General features: G+C 40.9%; 1 protein-coding gene across 2 annotated transcripts; it reads right to left on the bottom strand.

Moving 5' to 3' along the window:
- Positions 1–32: 32 nt before the first annotated feature.
- alx4a (ALX homeobox 4a) lies at positions 33–22,210 on the bottom strand. Of its 2 annotated transcripts, none has more exons than XM_027007450.3 (4): positions 21,496–22,200; positions 9,103–9,416; positions 4,945–5,073; positions 33–4,014 (listed from the first exon to the last, which is right to left on the bottom strand). In XM_027007450.3, the coding sequence occupies exons 1-4, from the start codon at positions 21,839–21,841 to the stop codon at positions 3,697–3,699; spliced, it is 1,107 nt and encodes a 368-aa protein (XP_026863251.2). In that variant the 5' UTR covers positions 21,842–22,200; the 3' UTR covers positions 33–3,696. The 2 variants fall into 2 exon arrangements, with proteins under 2 accessions (XP_026863251.2, XP_081565136.1); XM_081709010.1 differs by lacking the exon at positions 33–4,014 and adding an exon at positions 4,023–4,448 and having other exon boundaries at positions 21,496–22,210.
- Between the last annotated feature and the right edge of the window lie 223 nt (positions 22,211–22,433).

The following is a 22,433-nucleotide window of genomic DNA, read 5'->3' as shown; positions in this document are numbered from 1 at the left end:
TGTCAGTACAACAAAAGAGAGCAGTCACTATGTTAATGTTATTTTTTTATTTAGCAGTATTGAGAGGGAAAAACACGCAAAGTCTCAAAACATCTATGAACAGAACTTTCTTCCCCTAAAATGGTCAAAATATGGTCATTTCCCACTACAGGATGACCCAGTTAAACCACACTGGCGCTCCTTTGAATCTCCATTACCCCCATTTAGTCAGTGGCATGGTGGATAAAGTTTTGAGAATTGATCCTGGTTCACAAACCATAATCTTTCTGCCTGTGGCGAAATGACAAACCAGTGGGAGCCTTGGAGAGTTTTGGGATTGGATTATGATTTGCTGTCGAGTCGTACAAAATTATGGTCTCATTCATTGCTGTTTATAAGGGGTTTGTGTATTGACATGACCTGTTGAAAGTCAGAACAATGTGAATGGTGTAATTTAAGAAGGGGAAAAAAGGCTTATCAGATTTTGGAGTTTGAAATAAGATGCTTAATAGTGATATTTTACCCAGTAATCAGTAACTGCAAAAAATTACTCTGTATGCTAATCAAAATTGGAAAAACGTAAGTGCAATAACTTACTGTTGTAAATCACACAATATATATATATATATATATATATATATATAATATTAACAAGCTTGAAAGTAAATAATTAAAATGCAATATGTTTAGCTTGAAGCTTTCGGGGGGGGGGGGGGGGTCTTTCTGTAATGTAATCCATTTACATACCAAAACCTCGCATTTAATCCTATAAAACTAACACGGAACCATCAGTCACATACAAAATAATATTAAATTCCTCACAAGGATACTTTACAACAAATTAGTTACATTTTCAAAGATTTTTAAACAGTAAAAATTAATTCATGCACAAGGAAAATTGTACATGCACATACACACAAACAAAAGAAACCATCAACCTTATATTATTCCTTTCCTTGGATATGCCTGCTTCAGTAGTATTATAATGACATGGATGACAGAGGTGTACTTAAATTGGCCTCACTCATAATCTGGGATCCGCAGGCCTTTACCTGTGGTGGAAAAACAGTTTGTGTGTGTGTGTTTTCCTGAAAAGTAGTATTATTACGAACTAGGGTCATCATATCTATCAGTCTGCAAAACTGTATATCCTCAAGATTTCTCAGTGTGAAATGGAGAACACTGCTGTATTAGTGTTCACTTCTGAAGTTGAGCCACCTAAAGCCTCTTCCCCTCCCAGTCAAAGAGAGCCTGACACTGAACACAGACAGCTCTGCTGTGTCACACCATCTTCATGCACAGATGTCCCGGTGCTAATTAAAAAGACTGCCTGAATGTAATGCTTGTGCGTATACCCAATGCTGCTGAGAGCCAGTTATTTGGCCAGGAGAGCGAGCCAGGCCCAGTGCATTATGGGACTGAAAGAGCAACCATGACAGCTGAGGAGGAAACATGTGCAAGGCATGTTTGTTTTGCATTTACCCTGTGCACAGCTGTGTGGACTATCCTTTCACAGAACTCCGGAAAGCTATAGTTGCTTTGCCCTCTAAGTAACCCCTTAACGGCAAGGATAAGAGTAGTGGAACCTGTGTTTCCACAAGACTGGGAAACTTCAGGGATCGCCGCTGTCAGGGGCTGCTAGTTGTCAGCACATCCATAAACTTGCAGCTTGTAATGCAAATGTGATCCGAATCCAGCGTGGAACTGGACTGATTCAGTGCCGTGTAGAGTTACTGACAATGAAACGCATGTCATCAGTGCACGTCACTAATGTCATTTTCCTCATAAGAAGGCATTCTGTCATGGCAATAAGATTTTTATGTTCTTAAAAGAAGGGGCATGATGAATTGTATTTTCTGATGATCTCTTACAGGCAAGTATGTTTCCTTTTAAAAATATTTTTGTACCATTTCTAAAGGTGAAAACATTTAAGAAAGATGAGATGGTTAAAGCTCGCCCTTTTGACATCTGGGTGTGTTAAGTATAAAGCAATTTTTAGCGCAATTTTTAAATTCTGTTTATGACCAGATTCATATATCAAACCTGTCTCTTATGACAAATCCACTCCATTTTACCAAAATAAGATCAACTTTCCCTCAAGTGAATAATTTTCTCTAAAAATGTTTGAAGGGTAATGTCACTTTTCCTTGTGTAATTGTTCAGGTCAGGTTTGAAGATCAGGGATTCTGAAAGGCAACCCACCAAAATGGAGGGAATGTGGTTCTTTTTAAAAATTAGAAATCGCATGTCCAAAGGTCTAGGCCTATCAGGTTCTTGTCCAAATTTAAAACAGGTTTGTTTTTACCTGATCTGTATCTGACTCCGGAAAAACAAAAAACCCTATGAAGCAAACCATTATGGAATGGACATATTTCAGTGACTTTATTATGAACAGAGTGTTTGGACCTGTGTTGTCGGATCATTGTTCTGTGTTGTCATACGTCACAAGATGAAAGTGGTGTAGAGGGGGTGTAAACCCTCCCCACAGTGGAATGCTGCCCATTTCTCTCACAGGGTTTTCTGCAGCCAGAAACTTAATGAAGCAGAGAGTCAAATTTGAGACTGCCCCAATCTTATGGCTATCATATTCAGGCTGTCCCAACACTACACGCTTCACATATTTAGATTAGGGAGTACAAAGCCCTCTCTGCTAACTCTGCAAAATTCCTTGTACCCTTGGGATGACACCAGAAATAAGTAAATATTTTTGAAATAATCTTGCATGGGGATCAGATACATATTCAGTTTTTTACGTTTTGGGTTTTATTAATTTTCTTACTGTCTTTGTTATTTCTAACCAACTCTTGACCAGAAAAAAAATCCAGAAGCTCCATAGGAAAAGTGTCACACTTCTAATTTGTAACCTTTGTGAAGCATCTCGTTACTATAAGTAGTTGTGTGGTTTGACACAGTTTGACCGTTGAGCTGAGCTATTGGACAGGTGTATCCAAGAGCATGTTACCATCGCTTCAAATCAAACATCTTGAGTTGGTCCTCTCCAAGTGGGAAAACAAACTGGGATTCAGATATAGAGAAGGATTGTGCATTTCCACAGATCCATCATCTTGCTAACCTACTGGCCTTGCCTGAGATTCAAATCCATTTCACTGCATCATTACAAGAGCTCTTCAAGTGGAAAGTGTTTTTAGCTCGCTTTTTGGTGTACGTTGTAGACATGTGAGTGGAGGATTTGGCACTACCCCTGTGTACGTGTTAAAGATTTGGGCACTTAAAGAAAATGTCACTGATGGAACAAGATTCAGAATATCTATAAAGTATTTAAAATGTTAATGGGATCAGACCTGTTTCTATACATTTACGCTCTTTACAAATAGGACCTACATATTCAGCTGGTAAGTGCAGGAGTCGGGTGTTTAGAATTCGAAGCCTTTTCAGATGCATAGTTTTGTTTTGGGAGCAACAAACGTCTTCCTCGCTCTATTGTAGAGAAAGCTACATCCATTGGATTAACTTGTTCTAATTCTTTTTCTTCTCTAGGAGTGATAGTCTCTCTGGGTTTCCTTAAGAGGTTAAGTTTGCAGGGTCAGATTTCTTTTCTCCAGTGGGTCTGTTCCTCCTCGTCGTTACCCATGGTGCACTTGGGGCCAGTGGTGGCTTCCTGACATTCATGCACATGACTCGTCTTCTCACTGCCTAATTTGTATTGCTGGGTTGTTAAAGGAAGCTCAGGCATCACGTGCTGTGACTACTGGGCAGTCATGTAGCCCAGGAGATAGCCGCACTGTGTTCCTTGGCTTTCATACGCAGAGTGGCGATGCTGGACGACTTCCTGTCGGGGTCCATGTTAAGCTCATATCCGTTAATACCGGCACTCATGCCTGGACTCCCAAACAGGCTTCCCATGTGACTCTGTCCCATGTGAGCCCCGGGACTGGGCACGCCCAGGAAGTCAGACACTCCGCTCGCTGCGTGTGGATGAGGGGTCATGCAGGAAGTGACAGAGTCGCACGGCACAACGCAGCCGGGCACAGGGGATGCAGCGCTACCACCGCCTATCCATGACGGGTTCTGGATCTGCAACAAAAGGTAGAAGACTCAGGGCTAGTATGCATCGTCAAAAGCTGTTTATATAATTCACCGCAACAATAAAACTACTTCAGCGTATTGACGAACACACTGCTGTACTTGCACTTTGGTGTGCATGATTTATTAATGATCTATTGTTGAAAAATGAAAAGCAGTCACAATAAGATCACACTTCTCTTTATTTTTATTTAATTTTTTTGTCCTGAAATATTGTACTGGGTCTCAAGTGATATTAAGCTTGGAGATTTATCAGACCCTTGGAGGCACTCGTTTGGTTCTGGTGCTGAGTGGGAGGTGCTTGACCTCACTCGGAGGAGGAATGCCTGTCTGTGCTCCACTTCAACACCTCGCGTGCCTCGCCGGAGCGCCCTTTCTGCCGGGGCCAGGCTGAAAGGGCAGCGCCGTGCACTGGGGCACAGGAGCTGCAGAGGGAGATGAAAGCCCTCTCAGGGAGATGCCCCAGATGTGCGCGGGGCCGCATTCCACAGCTGCAGGCCTGCTCCCCGAAGAGCTGCCTCTGCCCCCCCCTGCAGATTCATAATAAATCCAGGGGATTCTCTCGGTCTCTCACGAGGGCGTGTCTCGCTCGGCCGCAGACCCGAGGCTGACCTTACTCCAGGGCTTGGGGAGGCTTCGGCAGAGTGGGAGGAGGCAAAAGACCATAGAGGGGTCTTCCTCTGATCCCACACAGCGGTAACGCTACAGAGGGCTGCTTATCCTGTTAACTTTCACTTCGGTCTCTTTCTGATAATGTCCATAAACTCATTTGCTGTCTGTCCATGCCCTCTATTCTAAAATACCCCTAATATGCACCTAGTATGCATGCTGTCCTTAGTTAGTTTATTATGTGCCACCCAGTCTGATTTCTGACATTGTGTCTGATAGTGGTGTTTAGTGGAGACTTCAAGTGAACGGTACCTGAGCGTAATTCTCAGGTCGAGTGAGGAGAGGAAGCTCATAAGCGGTGGAGAAGTGCGTTCGGACTTGCTGCATCTGCCCAAAGCGCTCACGCTTCCTCCACTTGGCCCGGCGGTTCTGGAACCACACCTGCAAAGAACAGAGACACAGTGATACGGTTGATGTGTTTAACAGGCGCACTATAGGAGTTCAGCAGCATGAGAGTTTTTCTGGAGAAAGTCATAGATGAAATACTGTTGTTGTTTTTTTTAGATTATTTTGACACTGAAGAAACATTAATTATGTTCGATAAGAAATGTCAGCATTCATGGTACTCCCTATCAAGAAAACTTGGACACACAAGATTTTGTGATTCATTTTGGAATCATATGACCCGTCGGTGAAATCCTAGTGCCTAGATTCTTGGTCCAACCACTCTGGTCAGAAAGCTCACACTTTTCCCCTGGGCTGTAGCAGAGTGCTAGATTATTTTTCAGCATCCCTTCCTGAGGGAAAAATGTGAGGCCTGGCTGTTGTTTGATGCTGCGGAAGCTGACAGACTTTGATGGCCTCCTCCGAGTCCTTTTCCTATCGGAGGCACACGGGCAGCAGCAGGAGGTGGGAGGGGGTGCAGGAACCCACAGGGGCCAGAGGTCTCTGAGAACTGTGTCACTCCTCCACCCAGCACCATCTCTCACCTGATGGATTGGTAGAGGGGTGGGAGTGGGGTGCCTGTTGGCTGGGACTAAATCACCAATCACCATCCAAATGATTTCACCCCAAAAACATCTCTATGTCTTTTACTTCTTTTTTTTTTTACTTTTTATTTTGTTCCCTTTGTTTGCGTTTATGTAACAGCGTTTACTGTGATTAAATAATTTGTTGATGGCTCTTCTGTTGTGTTGAGAATTACAGGATGTTTACAGATAAAATGCTCTCATAGACTTATGCTGCAATTACAATCTTTCCATCCTAAATTCTGTTTTCTTATTTTTTCTATGTATCGATTCATAGAAATGTAGGCCTTTTTCCAAAGGAAAGTCACTTTTGTTTTGTAGAGTTTGAACTCGGTTTTGGGGAGGATCATTTGGTCATTCAACTCGCATTTCTTAGACTCACTGACATGCAATTTTCCTCTGCCTCCACCCGCCCTACACTCACGCACTCGTGCGTAATTAAAATGCATGTGAAATAATACAGTCATTCATCTAATTCCCAGGGGAAGCAGACAATCAAAGAGAAGCGAGGATGGCCTGTAATACAGACAATGTGAGTAGGGGGCCTTCACATGAGCTTTCAAAACAAATACTCGCAGATCCTTCAAGTCTTACACGGCCTCTCCTTTCTGTTCCGACTGTGATTAGCCAATGTGTTCATGACCAAAGCGTGCCATAATTACCTATGACAACTGATCCTACATCCATTGTTTAGCAGAGCGATGTTACGGTTAAATGTCCCCTCCAAGGCTAAGAAAATGATCTGAAAAGAGACTGAGTCTGAGAGGCCTGACCTTCTCCCTCTCAGCCAAAAAGATAGACGTCACCCGTGCTGTCTGGACTCTGCGCAGCACGGTCACGCTTTTCTCCTGATTGCTTCTCATGTCATGGTGGACATCACGGTCCCTTGACTTCACATCATGTGTTTTTGGAACTTAATAGATTGGAAAAAGAACACTTTCGGCTTTTTTCACTTTTCAGCTTACATTTCATTTGGGTATTTGAATCATTCAAATTATTGAGAGCCACTAGAGAACTTTGCTGTGAGACCGATGTAATGAATTGTGCAGCAGTACAAAAAAATAATTAAATAATTCTCCCAACTTTCCTCCTGCTTTAGTTTTATCTTTTACTCTGACACTTTTCCCCTTGATAAATCTTAGCAGGCAAGTTGGGAAATTAAAAACCAAGATGCGAACGGGTTTGCACCGGAGCTTGTTTTCATTTTGTGTTTAATTTCCTGATGCCTAAGCCCCCCGGCTTTGTGACGCTGCTCCTCCAGTCTCAGAAAGGCGTTCAGACGACAGAGCAGCACAGATCCCCTCAGTCCACTCCTCGCTCGTCTCCCAAAGACGGGCTTGTGCGGAGGGGAGCAGAGGCTCTGCTCCCACTAAAAGTCTGCCTTTGAACCAGAGACGCAAGCAGAGCGAGAGGCCAAAACTCTGAGGGAGGATTGTTTGGGAGCATAGTTCACTTGGATATGTCCCACAGAATCCTGCTTACTCTTCCTTCTTCCCAGCCGTCTTCCATGGACCTACTGTTGCATGTTCACTGGATTCTGCCAACACTATCTGTACAATTTTGTTTGTTTATTCGCTTAAAAAGTGGCTTGTTGCCAAAGAGTGTCTTTGCATGCTGAACGCGCAGAGTAGCAACGCAGTAATTGGTAAAGACGTTGACAGCTACAGCAGCTCAGGGGCTTATTGTGCGACCTTATTTATGTTCCGGCACTAGCAGAGGGAGAACGGCAACACTAAACTCTGCCCAGCAGAAAGGCTGAAAGAGCTGCTTTGATGTCAGGAGCAGCTTTGAGATTGATGGTCTGACTCTGCTGTCACTTGCATGCACCTTTTAGGGTTCCTTGTGTGTGTGTGTGTGTGTGTGTGTGTGTGTGTGTGTGTGTGTGTGTGTGTGTGTGTGTGTGTGTGTGTGTGTGTGTGTGTGTGTGTGTGTGTGTGTTTGTGTGTGCACGTGCTTTTTTTTATACTTGATGAAAACTTATTTTCCCCAAGAAACAAGAATTTCTTCAGATAATCAATGCATGTGCTTCAGATAAAGTATTTCATTTATTTTTTCAGTTGATAGAGCTTTAGTCATTCATTCATTTACAACCTCACTGATATAAGTATCTGAGACAGATAATTGCAGGTCTGAGTAGTAATGATGTGGATGCTAAAACTGTAAAAGCAGCCAAGTGGTTTGGCTAGCTCAATTTGGGATGTGTTTCTTCCATTACATTTTCATTTCCTTTTCAGATAATTCTGTCATATGAAACTGTGATGCAGTGGTTGGGGCAGGTTTTTAACGGTCATAGCCTTTCATGTTTTTAATGTTTCTGGAGTACTATCAGTCTCCCCACACATCCACTATTTGGTAAGCAAAGCCCCCAGTAGCAGTGCTACCTTATATATCTCATTTAAGCTTTGAGTTGATACAATCTACATAATTGAATTACTAAATTCATTTGGATCTTGGCTATTAACCTTTTGTATTGCATTTGTGTGGTTCTGTATGTTGACAGTATGGAATATTTTAAGAATATCCACAGCAAATTATTTCACATATTCAGTTATTTCTACTCACAGCAGAGTAGTTAGGGGAAAGCAAAAGAGACCTTTATGGAGGAGCTCAGTTATAAGGCCATACATGCAGTTATGAGATGTCAATGATCGCCATTCTCTTATGATGCTTGAAAAAGTCCCATCAGGCTGAATAAAGAAAGGTTCTGTGGCTGTCAACGTTATTCTTGTTGTTTATCCAGAGCAACAGAGACATTTTAGGATATGAGCTAACCTCATCACTTCCAAAGCCCCAAGCCAGCTTCCCTCACCTACCCCTGAGAATAGGGAGGGACACATTCTTTCCTGAGCTGGACATTAATGAAAAACAAACAGTGAAAATCCCGGGGTTCTTAGTAAAGTGTGCATGTGGGGCCAGATGAGAGGTCTCCCTGTCTGTCAGTCAGGACTGGAATGCAGTGGTAGTCGTAGAAGGATTATATGCAAATAAGTGGGTAAGGGGTGGAGTGTGAGATGTGTGGGTTTTCCAGACCTTGGTAGGGTGCGGAGGTTTGGGGAATGCCGTAGGTATAATCTGACGGATCATACACAATCTGTCCTTCTCCCTCTTGGTCGCCGTGCGAGAGATAACGAGTCATTTCAAGTTTCTTTCCCGTGTTCACGCTTCCTGAGCCCTGTAGCATTTTCTCACTTAAGGAATAAATGACCCCTGTGCTTTGTGCTTTTAGCAAACTTAACATAAAAATATCTGATGCTTGTGATGAAATGTTTGCATAAAGGACATTAGAAGGTGGTGATGGATTAGTGCTGGCAGCGATGACTTCTCTGTTTGTTCACCCTCATCTAGAAGGTGATGCAGAGATTCTGAGGAGGTCCTGCTGTGTATAACAACCGATTGATATGGGGAGAAACATGGAAGGCCAGAGCAGTAATGTGCATGTTACCTGCACTCGGGCTTCTGTGAGGTCAGTCCTCAGTGCCAGCTGTTCTCGGGCATACACGTCAGGGTAGTGTGTCTTTTGGAAGACCTTCTCCAACTCCTCCAGCTGGTAGCTGGTGAAGGTTGTGCGGTTGCGGCGTTTCTTCCCCTTGTTGCTCTCTCCTTCAGCCTTGTCCAGGGAGGAGGCCAGCTCGGAGCTGGGTCTCTCCTGTGGCCCCTTGGCTCCTGGCTCTTTCACACTGAGGTAGCTTCCCTCCATCCCTGCAGAGTCGGTGTTTGGAGGTAACTCTGAGTCTGTCAACCCTGTGCTGTCTTTACCTGGAAATGGAAGAAGGTGAAAAGAAATTAGCGTCGTCTCCCCCTTTTTTTTTCCCAGGTAGACATATAGCATTGAAGTTTGAGAACCTGTCGATCAGTGAGTCGGTCAGATTGCTCTGAACGGTGAATGATCCTGGAGAGCATAAAATGACCAACTGATTTAAGAATAAAAAGAAAAATTAGGTTTAATATATAAATTTAATTTCACATTTTTATCCTCTCAGTGGTACACAGATGCCAGCATTTTGCAGCGTGGGATTGGCTAATTGTGCATCATTACATCAAACTGCTACACAGGGTTCTTTGATAGGTCAGTCGAGTGCCTCAAACAACGGCGCATGTCAGTCCTGTGGCTTGTGCTGTAATATCTAAACATGTCTGACTCGCTGCAGCTTGGGCTGCCAGTCTCAGCTCGTAAATCAAGAGCTCATATGAAACAGATACACTGGCTGTAATTGCAGGCTGAGAGAAAATTGCAGTGTTTCCTGCCCCTGTGCCCGGGTACCGCTCGGTGTTGGGGGCAGGACTCGTACGTCCACGTGGTCTGTGGCTCTTCAGCAGTGTTGGAGCAAAGCTAAGTCAGCAACAGCACTCTGGCGTAGTAATTTTCTGTGTGAAGCCACTGGAAACGCAAAGCAGCTCAGCTGTGAAACCTCTGTCAGCCTGCCGGTCATAAATTCCCTCAGATAAATGGATTTTAACATGTTATGCCATATTTCTAGTACAGTTCTGTGTGCTCCTATAATTTGTGTGTACCTAACAATGGAGCAGTGCTGGAAAAACTGATCTGAGCCACAGATAAAGTGGTTTTGCCCATTGAAATGGTCTGATGGAACAACAAGTGATGGCAAATCCCAGCCATTAACAGGCAATATATGGAAAAAGACATAACTTGGAGATTAGCAGCTGAGCTAGAGTCCTTGACCTTACAGATTCCAGTAAGCATGAGTGCAGTTCTAACTCATTTGTTTCTCATTTGTTGCTTGAATGAAGACTTGAAGTTAGACCTGGAACACACTTGTGTGGGTACAAGGCTCTGGCATTCTTTACACAGGTAAGAATCTGTGCTACTGGGTGCAGAGAATGTTGATCCAAAATTCCAACTAGTGATATACCAAGCTAGGAACCATGCCTGCCTTAGGCCTCTAGATAACAGCTGCATTGACCCACAGCTGAAGTGGTTTTGCCTGTGAAATGGTTTGAAGGAACAACAGTATTGGGGTTAGTACATGGTCAGGTTGAACCCATGGAACATTTCCCAGAATCATGCTAAAAGGCGTTCTTCAGACTTCTTTGCCTTCAGCGTTAAAATACCAGACTGTTACATTCACTTAGGTTGGGAGCGCTGGGAGCTGTGGGAGTGGTACTTGAAAGAGGCAGAACCATTTGACTCAGTTATGTCAATAAATATGCCCAAGAGTCTGCATTTGCTCCGCTCTGAAGGGCAGGTCGTGCGAGAGCTGCCTCACAAGGGCAGGCTAACTTCTCTGGTCCCTGCAGCTCCAGTCCCCACAGACACGGGGCCAGGCCTGGACGTATAATGTCTCCCACATGGCCTCCTGTCCAGGACTGACATATCCTGTTAAGTGAGAGGGAGTAAGCGTATTTATTCAAACATAAGTATTTCTGGCCCGTGGCTTTGGATGCCTCGCCCGTCTTGCCTTCACATTGAAATCGGTGACTGGCGATCAAAGGCTCATGTCACTGATGGCTTTTGGCAAACACGGAGTATTGTGACAATCCCTTACTTGTTATTCGGTGCGACTGAGCTTGCCTGTGAGGCTTCGTATTGCCCAAGGTGAACAGCGGTCGGCTGCCCCCAGAGCTCCTCCATCTGGGTGAGTAACATGACCTGCCTTTTAGGCACAAAACCTCACTGCAAATTGTTTCTGTCAGAACGGGAAAGTTTTGGAGCGGAGCAGTGGTTGAAGAGGGCAGTAGTGCGACAGCAGGGTTGTGCTAATGCAAATCCCCAGACTTCACTGGAACCAAGAACAAAGGGGAATGGGAGGGTCACTGGGACTGTGGAAGAACCTCATAACCCAAATGATACCAAGAAAGGACTCCCTTTTATCTACTGTATTTTATAACATTCTTAATATTTAGGACATTGATTAAATTATCAGTATTAGTTTTAAAGTATACTCAAAGTGATATATTTGCTCCTTAATTTGTACGTTACTCTCAGTGTTTTAAATCTATGGAAGAATACTTGGAAGTAGGTGGTAAACCTAAAGGTTTCACTCTCCGCCGCAGAGATGGATGTCTGGAGGTGAGTGTTTATCTCTGTGTGGCTCAGCCCTACCTGAGAAGTGACATACTGTGTTTACAATTGGTATAAGATGTCATTTCAATCTCAACTCTGTATCCAAGTTTCCTGCTGTTGGTTGGATATTGTTTAGGTGGTAAGCCATTAACACAGCGTTAAGACTGATGTGGTAATAAGATGGTGGTGGGTGTTGAGCTGGTAGCCCAGTGTTTTGGTGTTTGGCCCATGTCAGTGTAACTGGATGAGTTGAACATGGTCATCATGCAACAACAGTCCTGTAGTCAGAAACTGACCACTGAAATAAGCATGGAGATGATAGAATGGATAATACCAACTGCATAGAAAGAGACTGGTTATAGACTCTAACTGTACACCAATGAGGTGTTTCTAATTAAGTGATTAGTGTGTGGAGATTTTGTTGCCATGATACTGTTTAGGGAAAGGTTCAACTGAGAGACTAATTGTCTATTTAACCTCAGTGGATTCACACCTGTCTGCATAGCAAGAATAGAGCTTGTACATCCATTTTACAGCTTGAAAATTTACATCCGACTTTGGGATAGAATCTGTCGAAATGATCTGCCATTCAGTAAGGCTGAATAAACAGCTGTGGAAAGGAAACACAAAGTGGTAGGAAGATCTGCATGCTTTTCATAACATCTGCATCAGTGACTCTGAACTACTTCTAGATCTGCGTGCCCTAAAAATGCTTTAGATGCTGCAGTAGACGCCAGGGATTCCTCCCTCCTAAGATGTCAGCACCCAGCCTCTTGAGTTAGTGAGGGTCATATCTTTATAAGGGGCAGCTATTTAGTCCCAGTTGAAAATGGGAAAATACATCAAAGTGTAATTTAACTGGCTATAAAGCGGCAGGACATCCTCTGTGCTTATTGAGGAATCTGATGGACAGGGTCAACAGCAGTCAAATAAAAGAAACTATAAGTTAGGCACCCCAGGGTTTCTGTGAAGGGTTCACAGCAAAATATTTAAAAGGCCAAAATGTTTCAATATTAAAACAACTAATAGAACAAATTTATAGTATGAATGTGCTGTCAGGGCATGTGTAATCGATAGCATGTATATGTGTGTTTAGAGTAAAGGGCACTTGTGCAAATTGTTTTTTTTTCAGCCTTTATATGTGTCCTTAATTGTGTTTGTTTTCTGTTCCTACAATGTAAAGAAAGTTACAGTAGGCAGCTTGTTGCTATGGATACTCTGATCCTTATGACTGACATATAGACAGAGATACAGACACAGGTCATGAGAATTACTTGCATAAAATATTAATATCTGACAAAGGCTTTTGGCAGGTGGAAAGAGTAAGTAATATATTTATTTATTTATTTGGGGGGTTATTTTGATCATAATGCATATTGGTAGGTCAAATGCCTATTTAGTAAACTGCCTCCAATACCATTAGTAAAATCAGAGTAAAATGCCATTTGCAAAATCACCTTCCAGAAGGTTAATTCCTTTGTTAAATGTCACCCTAAACATCAGGTGCATTTTTTGTGTGCTCCAATGCTCAAGTGCACCAATTTGAAAAGGTAGCAGTTGCCATAAAGTCCAGTTGTATCTCAGACTAATAGGGGAAAAAAAGCAGAGTTGTGACAGTTTGATAGGTGTCCACAGAAAACACACTGCTAGTCCCAGGGGAAGATTTATCCCAGCAGATAGCAGCACAGAGTGCATCCTAGGCAAGATAACACAGCATTTCCTTAAAACTTCGTCTTCAAGCTCAATCACTTCTGTCTTAGCTCACCTAAGGCTCCCTGAGTGTATGGTTCAGAATGATTTAAATCTGTTTATACTCCAGTGTTGTTCAGTTGAAACACGTGATTGGAGACATGTGGTTTAATCGCAGTTGCATCCCAGACCAAAACCACTCCAGCAGGACATAGGCTGTCAGTAAAGAAGTGCTTACTGGTTTACTGAAACCAAGTTAGCTTTGCGAGATGTCTTTCCCAAGACTGTGGCTTTAAGAGCTGATTTGGTGATTTTGCCAAAAAAAGGGGTTTAAAATAGCCAGTGTAAAAATGATGTGGATACTACAAGCTGTGGTTTTTGTTGGAACATCCCCAGAGACAAGCCTATGGAACACTGCCAGAGCTTTCTGCTAACATCAGAAAGCATCTTTGCTGCAGTGATTGCACAATTAAAACTTTCTGTACAGTTTAAGAGAGTTTCCCCTACGCCTCCTACCACACCCACTTCATTTGGTTGTGTTTGATTAGCAGTTAGCATCGAAGTTTTTATTCCTCAGTGAAGTCTGGAATCTCCCAAGTAGCATTTAAAGTCAGAGATACTGAGACACTGATGTGCTTTATGAGTGTAATGGAATTCTGACAGACAGAGTGATCACTGTGTCTGAGCCTATTCAGTCATAACCAGAAGCCCTGTGAAATGGTATTTTACCCTCTCTTGTACTCTGAAACCTGACTTTTCAGAAAATGTCATTTTTTTAACCGCATGGGAAAATGTAATTAGTATTCTTCCAATCCCTTGTTGCTTTTCTTCAGAGATGAAACATGTAGAAGTGCTATGAGAGAGTAAAATGGATTGGGAATTAAACTAGTAATCAGAAGTTTGATGGTTCAAGCCCCAACACCACTGTTGGGCCCCTCAGTAAGGCCCTTAACCCTCAATAGGTCATGTTGTATTCTATCATAATTGTAAATCGCTTCGGATAAAATTGTCAGCGAAATGCCATAAAAAAGTAAATGTAAAAAGTGCATTGTAGTGTTAAGATTATCTTAAACAGGCGAGAGAGTGTGATACTGGCTCTAAAACCACTTAAAGATGATCTTTTGTGTTATAATGCCTTTGAGAAACCCAGCCCTGATCAGTTTTGCTCAGGAACAAAACACAACGACATGGGACATATGGGTTCATCAAACAGAATCTACAGGGATTGACTACGTCCTAGTTGAACTTGGTGCCTGGTCTTTGATGCAGTCTGATATTCCTCTGTTGCCTTGACATGCAAACTGAGACTAAGGTAAATTGTAAAGCTAAAAAGGGATCTAAGTGGTAAGACGATCCTGGGTCCTTGTCACCGCTCCTTAAACTAACAACCTACAGAAATATGCCTTTTCTTTCAGCTACAGGGAACCTGTGGGACTGGTTCCCATTATCTTCTGTATGTGTTGCTAAGCGTAAGGTTGACGTCGCTTTTCTCGCTCGGCTAAAAGAATGGACTCGACAATAGCATGGTGTGTGTGGTTTTGCTTTTGTAGTCATAAGGTTGCAGGCTATTTATATAAATGTAGCTGAAATTTTTAATTTATGTATTTGCATAAATACATCTGCTATTTACTTAAATACATATGAGATATAATTTACAATTAAACTCAGTACAATGTTTATATTACATCATTTCAATGAAATATAGTTAATGCCGAATCATCATGTTTTATGTGATTTTCTTTGGCTTTCATGGCTTTCCATTTATTATTATTAGTAATTTCTGTACATGCTACAAAACTTTCACGCCCCTACAATTGTTATGGTTTTGATTTTGTTGTTTCTAATCAATAATTGTGTAAATAAATAAATTAGATATTAAAATCATTATTATTTTGATTCTTGATTCAGCCACACTCCTCACTTGCTGATGGTCACTTCCAGAGCTGAAGGAATGTGAATGTGGGATCCTAGATCAAAGTGTGATCTTTAAATCCGTTTATCACAGTGTATATCCATTATAACAGTTTAATTACATTACCTGTGGCTAACAGTTCATCTCTACTATCTAAATAAATACAGTTATTCACTTATTCTAAGCATTATTTATGGACCGGATAATTAAAAAATGATAGAATTAAGAATTAATTAAAAAGCTCAATAATATAATTCTATATTTGTGCTTAAGTCAGTGTTAGTGGTTTAACTGCTTTCTACAAACAGGGTGATTTATTGTGCTTATGTTCATTACCTATTTGTAACTAGATAATTTTGTCCCTGACTTAGTTAAAATAACAACAAAAAAAGAGAGAATATTTTTTATATTATCCATAAAATCACTTTTCTGGTGAATTTAGTATTTGTATCTTAGAAGAGAACATGTTAGTATTTTAGAAGTGTCTTAAATTAGAAATTATATTTATCACAAATTTATACTGATCATGTGCACAGTGAAGGCTAAATGCATGATTCACCTTGTGTGCAGAATAAATGCACATCAGAAAAGTTCGAGAAGCTTTGTCTTTGTGCGACATATCAAGCAAGCAGCCTGTTTATGTGCCCACTGCTCAAAGCATTGTACACACACAGATTCTTTTCAGATACAGTCTTGTATCAGTCCTTACATGCTGAACACATTTTACCACCAACATCATTATAACATCATAACATTTATGTGTTTCAACTAAATATAAATTAGCAGGTATTTTTAAAAATGCATTCTGTATAATGATCTGCCTTTCCAGTTGAAAGGTGAATGCTTAACAGTCATATTGCTTGGTAGTAGTAGTAATATAATGCTTGACAGAAAAATTCAATAATAGACCCTTCTAATAAACTGGATACTGCTTATATAATTGATCTGGTATTGCTCATTCAGTGCTTGTGTAATAGATGTTGTGATAAATCTTATGGAAATTCATGCCATCATCTCAAGGGTCTTTTGATTGGATCTGAACAAAGAACTATGTGACAGATCTTTTTTCTCACTCAATTCAGTACAATTGGTGTACCTCCAAAAATTCGTCAGATCCACAGTTCCGACTACCCCCCTACCTGATATGAAGATTTATTTATTTTTTAGCATCTGGCTTGGGTACCCAGCTGGGTCAGTGGGCCACAAAGTTGTGTGTGAACCTCATATACTCAGACTAATGCTCTAAACTAGAAGAGAATGAAGAAACCCTAGCCCTGGAGGCCTGGGGTTCATGCTGTTCAAAGTCACATTTCTGTTCCGTTTACCTCCCTGAGACATTGATTAGAGATGAATATTAGTGTGAATTACTGGTTGGTCCAAAATTTGTAAATAAAATTGTTACCGAGGCATTTATTTTAAATTTTGTTTGGCTCTGATTTACAGCCAAAATACTTTTCTCCTAAACCAAGTTTTAATGAACATACATAAGGTCTGAGATAATGTGTTAATTTGTGCCCTGTGAGTTAGAGGGCCACAATAGTGTGGTCATTGCCACCACAAATAAACCTGAAGCTTAATAGTGTACTGAAGACATCGTGTGTATTTGTTCAAGGCCTTCATTTAACGGGGTTACACAAACCAGTCACCCCTTGACATTTAAGGGATTCCCTTTGGTTTTTGGCCTCATCTTGTCTGGAAAAAATAGGTCACTTGGTAACGTACATCTGACTCAGATTAATGACTCCTGTAGAGTCCGGGCACCACAGCCATCTTTATTAGCTATCTGAAAGACTCAATGAGTCCGAGATGTGGTCGGCCGCGAGATTTATTGGATATTACCGAACGGCTGCACCTTCGCGTTTTCGGTTTGCTTTTGTTATTTATATTAACCAATGAAAAGGAATCGATCTGGCTTCCTGTTAGAAATCACGGAGTAAGACTGAGTGTGCTGAGGTGAAAACGTGGAACATATCCATTCTCAGTTTGTATCAGTTGTAGTGTGCTGTTCTTGTGCGCAGCTGTATGATGGGTTTTTGTGTGCACAATTTATTTTCTGTGTTTGTATAATTAAAATTACGGAGTAAAATTGGAATTTAATTGTAATTATACTGTAAAAATATGTTGCGCTATATACTGTGTCCAACAATTAATTATACTGTAAAAATATGTTGCGCTATATACTGTGTCCAACAATTAGCATTTTTGTTGCGTTTACCTATTCCCTGTATTTTTAAAGCCTCGTTATTATTTACTTATTTACATGCGGTTTATATGCGATATATCAACAGCTGTCTGACTCCACATTAAGCTACCTTGCATCTGACTGTCTTTTCAACTGGTGAAGCGTGCACAGGAACGACTGACAGCCCCTATGCGCAGAACACCATCTGGAGAGAGCAAGATTTGTGGTCGTCCTGAATGTTAGCATAAATGCCCTGCAAAATTATTCAAAAACGGCACAACAGACCTGAACACGCTCCTTTACAGGTTTTTGAATAAATGGTTAAAAAATGTGTTTTCAATTTGCCCATTGCCTACGCCGCGCGCAGCGCACTAACCTCTCCATATCAATTACAGTGATCCATTCATATATCCCTCCTAAAAGACAATTTTCTAAATTAGCTCCTTAACCTGAGAGTGCGTTTGAGCTACTCGTTCTGACCTATTTAGTTTTTTTTTTTTTCTTCTTTTTTGCCGGCTATTATGCTCAAATTGCTCCATTTTGCAACAGTCTACCCTGTCCCCGCGTGCTTAATTTAGAGAACGGGATAGTCGCTAATTTAGTAAACATAACAGAACACATTTCTTATGTGTTTTAAATGTGCTGTTCATTAATTCCTAATTCAGACGTACGGTTATTTTGCATTTACATATCGGAAATGACAAGAAATGCTGTTTGTATTTAGTATTTATCAGAAAATGGCTTTATTTTATGTTTGCTTTATTTCTGTAGACTATTACTACTAGCCGTTCTTGCGATTTCACAAGCTAAGCTGTATGTACAGTAACCTACTGTAAGATGTAAGCTATACATTATTTATACTACAGGAAAGAATTTACACTATGTATTTTTGCAACATGTATTTTAGTAAATAAGGCCTTATGAACCTTTTTATGACTGAGCGGATAATTATTAAAAGTGTATTAATGTGGGCCTTCTGTCGCGGAGAGAACACGCGCTGCGTCACCTTTAGATCTGTGTTAACTGGCAGGGGAAATATAGAATAGACCTAAAATTACATTACTGTAGTTTTTTCACCTTCATTTTGTTTTTTCGTTTATATCAATAACCTCATTCATAATCTTTAGGGTTTCCATTCGAGCCGTGTGTATTCGTCCGCGGAACTACTTTGCTTCAATACCATCTGTGCAACAGGCCGACGTTAATTTTCATGTATGTCAATAGCTGTGATAAGTCATGCATTTACAGCGATTATTTCAGTATGAACAGATTGACCGCTTTATCATTTTGCGTGTTTATGAGAGCAAGGTTAAAATATTGCCTATACAATCCTAAAGTAAGGTCTGAGCGATTCATAATGGTTATTATTATTATTATTATTATTATTATTATTTTGTGTGTTGTTGCTAGGCTAGTTGTAGCTAGGGTATTGTTGTTTGTTGATTGCACTGTACTGTTTTATTGATAACTGATTCGAAACTACAACGAAATGGTTAAGTGTCCTGAATAGGACATACGAGCACAAGTATAATCCCGAGACCTCACCGTACATTAATTCATCAATGTCAACTCTGACAGGAAAGATGAACATTTTGGGTTATCTTACGTTACGACATATTCAGCTTGGCCTTCCTCACCTCATCACAATCATCCCAGTGACATCTGTAGTGTAGGCCTACACGCTACACAGACATGCGAAGGTCCTTTTGAAAATTAATTTTGATCTAAGTAACGAATCTTTGAACAACTGACCATTTCTAGGGGTCCGTGAGGTAATTAACCACCGGTTAGTTTATTACCTGACATAATACACATGCAGCTAAATAGTTTTTAAAAAAAAAACATTTTACGTAACTACTCGCATACTTTGCAGTCAGACGCTTGCGCTGTCATTAGCTTGAAAGCACACACTGCAGTCTTATCCCTGAAAGAGTTGAAAGATTATAGCAAGCAAGTTTATTTTATTCTGTTATCCCAACTCTTAAATCCTTAATACGGATGAAATATGTTTTTCCAGATGGAGGGATCAAACTCTCCTTTATGTGCTGTTTCACACGTGGAAGGCAAATGGGAAAACTCTGTGAAGTTCCCGAGATGCTCCTTGCGTTGGCTGTTTTGTTTTAGCATTGGTGTCAGATAAGGGCTAAGGACATATTTCACTATTTTTCACGCAAACATATAGATTCTTGAAATCGTACAGCTCACATCAGCTGAACATAAGATGTACTGAAGCAGTCTTTATATTTGTCAGATTTTAGTGTGGTGGAAGATTGAGTATAATGAAAAAACATCCGAGTCTGCTACGACAGAACTGTTCCTGTCGTGATCATTCTTGCCTCTCCTGAGTTAATATCTTGTGTAGCATCTTAAGACTTGAGTGACGATCCTTCCAAGCTCTGTAACATAAAGCTACGCGGTATTTTCCTGACAAATGCGAAAACACTAAACGGTCTTTTATTACGTTGGAAATAAAATCGTTTTATGGCTACACATGCTACTTATCCAAGAAACATGGACCAAAACGTTTACAGCCTTAGTTTCTTTTCCTTTCTGGTGGGGTGTCGGTGGGGGCATTTTAAACATTTTTTTTTATTACATTATGGAGCCTGGAGTTTTTGCGCACGAGACTGCAGGTTAAAATTCTGTTCCCAACTAAGTTAAAGTGATAGCAGACATTTAGCCTTAGCTTGCGTTTCTTATCGGTTCAGTAGCGCTGATGTCGTGATGTCAATATGCTGTTTTAGTGAGGTCTTTTTTGTATTAACTTCGAAAGCTATTTGAGATGCATCTCTTAATGGTTGTGCTATACGTTTCCACATCTTAATAACACTACTCAAATCCATAACTTGTTCACACGTCACGAAAAGCAATTCAATTTGTGCAATTGTCCAATATGTAGAAACGTGGGAAGTTATTTTTGTCTTCATCATGCAAGTTTCTGTGCGGTGGCCGACAGATTATGTTAAAAACACAGTCTTAAGTGCGTTTTTAAAGGCTGTAATTTATTGCTATTAAAAATATCCCACTTGCTTTGAGCACATTTGAAGCTATTTTAAATTCGTTTTTAATTTCTTTTTAAAAAGTTCTAAAGGATGTTACACACACACACACACACACACACACACACACAGGAGTATGATTTGCATTTCCATTTTAGCAATTAAAACTGCATTACAGCTTTTTCTTTCCAGCTGTGTTAAAGACAAGGGTCATAGGCTGAACCTATTGTTCTTCACGCGCACGCATATCACTTCTAGGCAACACGAGCGCGCAAGCGGATGTCTTGTAACCAGAAACCTTTTTAATTTGATCTGTGCAATATTGAATTGCATGAAAATAAGTCTTCGTTTCAATCCTCCTTTATTTTAATTTTATATTTATGTTTTATCATTTTGGTTGTCACTGGAGCACAAATACTTTCGCAATAGTATTTGGTGTGTTATTAAAAACCTCTAAAATAGGTAAATTCACGTAGTTGACATCTGAAAACGTCTAAATTCAACTGTCCGATTCAGTTTTAATATTAAAGATCGTAACAGATTATCGCATTATATATATAATTTAATTCACGCTTTAAAAGGCCAATTTAATAGTCCTCAAGGTTATGTGTCCTCATAATCGTGTTACTAGGATCATTTTAAGAACAATATTAGCAGTACGTTGTGAAGTCTATAGTATTTACTTTGTATTAGAGAAGTGACTATTACTTTGATGAGTACCAATATTATTAACAGTTGCAGCAATGACAACACTAGACTTATCATATTTGTGTCCATACGCATCTGTAGCCTACGACGCCTAACTCTACGCATCTTACGCAACGTTACATAGACTAGTATGTCTGCAGTCTCCGTCTGCTGTATTTCTAAGAAAACATCACACTTGGACCCTTTTAAGAGAGCGAATGATTTTCACCTACATCCCACAGACCGCTAGTCCTTTTGAGGCAGAACTACAGTACTTCCCAGAGACCGCTAGACATCTCGAAGTTTTTCCGCGTATGTAAGAATGTGCTTCTCTGAAAACTCACCATAACAAGAGATGAGCCCTCCGTTGTGCGCGCTTTCCTGCTGGACTTTGTTGCCTTCAGGGGGAGTTTTGCAAGAGGACCTCTGCATGAAGAGGTGGTATTTGTTAAAGGTGCCTTCCCCAGCAGTGGCTTCCAGTGACTGGCATTCCTGTTGGAACGGGCTTCGAGACTTTTCCCCGTAAGCCTGAGCCTTGTTGGTCAGGAAAGTGGGGCTGTATTTGGTATCACTCGCTTGGAATGTCCTGAACGGGTTCGCTTGGAGATCCCTAACTTGCGCTGCCGACGGGCTATAATATGAATCCATGGATGTCATATCGCAGTATGAAACGCACGTCTCAGCGTTCATTCCTAAAAAAAAAGTTAACGGGGGGAAAAAAAAGACGTCCAACGGTTTTTGTTTTTTTTTCCCTTTATTTCCTTTTTGGAGAGCAAGGGAAGCAGATCCTCTCTCCCTCTCTCCCTCTCCCTCCTACGACCGAACACGCGCGCGCACAAACTCGCACGTGCACTGGCGCAGCAGCTGGCTTTGGTTATAAAATGATTCAGATGTTTTCCAGAAACTGCAAGCTGACCAAAAGCTTAAAAAGCCCCCTTAAGGTTTAGAGGAGTAACAAAAATGCGTCTTTCTTTGGAAGATGCAACCCAGATCTCTTCTGTATTTGCTTCACAGAGCTCTTCGGACTTGATGGCAAGACCACTCTTCGGTTATTATGTAGATGAAATGAATGGGTGAGGTCAGAGCTTTGCTTAGAAGAAGGTTTTGTTGGAAATTTGTGGGGGGACTTAACACATGACATTAATGTAATTAGGATATGAATATAACTGACAGAATGTGAAGGGCAACACAGGGATGAATTTATTGTGGCAACTGGCAAGTTTTTCACGAATTACCTTATTCACACCACTGAGCATTATTTAAACATTAGTTTTCGGATTTT

Source organism: Electrophorus electricus, chromosome 3, assembly GCF_041902795.1.
Source record: "Electrophorus electricus isolate QZ-2024a chromosome 3, ASM4190279v1, whole genome shotgun sequence".
In the NCBI taxonomy this organism is placed as follows: Eukaryota; Metazoa; Chordata; class Actinopteri; order Gymnotiformes; family Gymnotidae; genus Electrophorus; species Electrophorus electricus.
The sequence above is the reverse complement of the archived record's forward strand: the minus strand, read 5'-3'. Positions and strand labels throughout refer to the sequence as shown.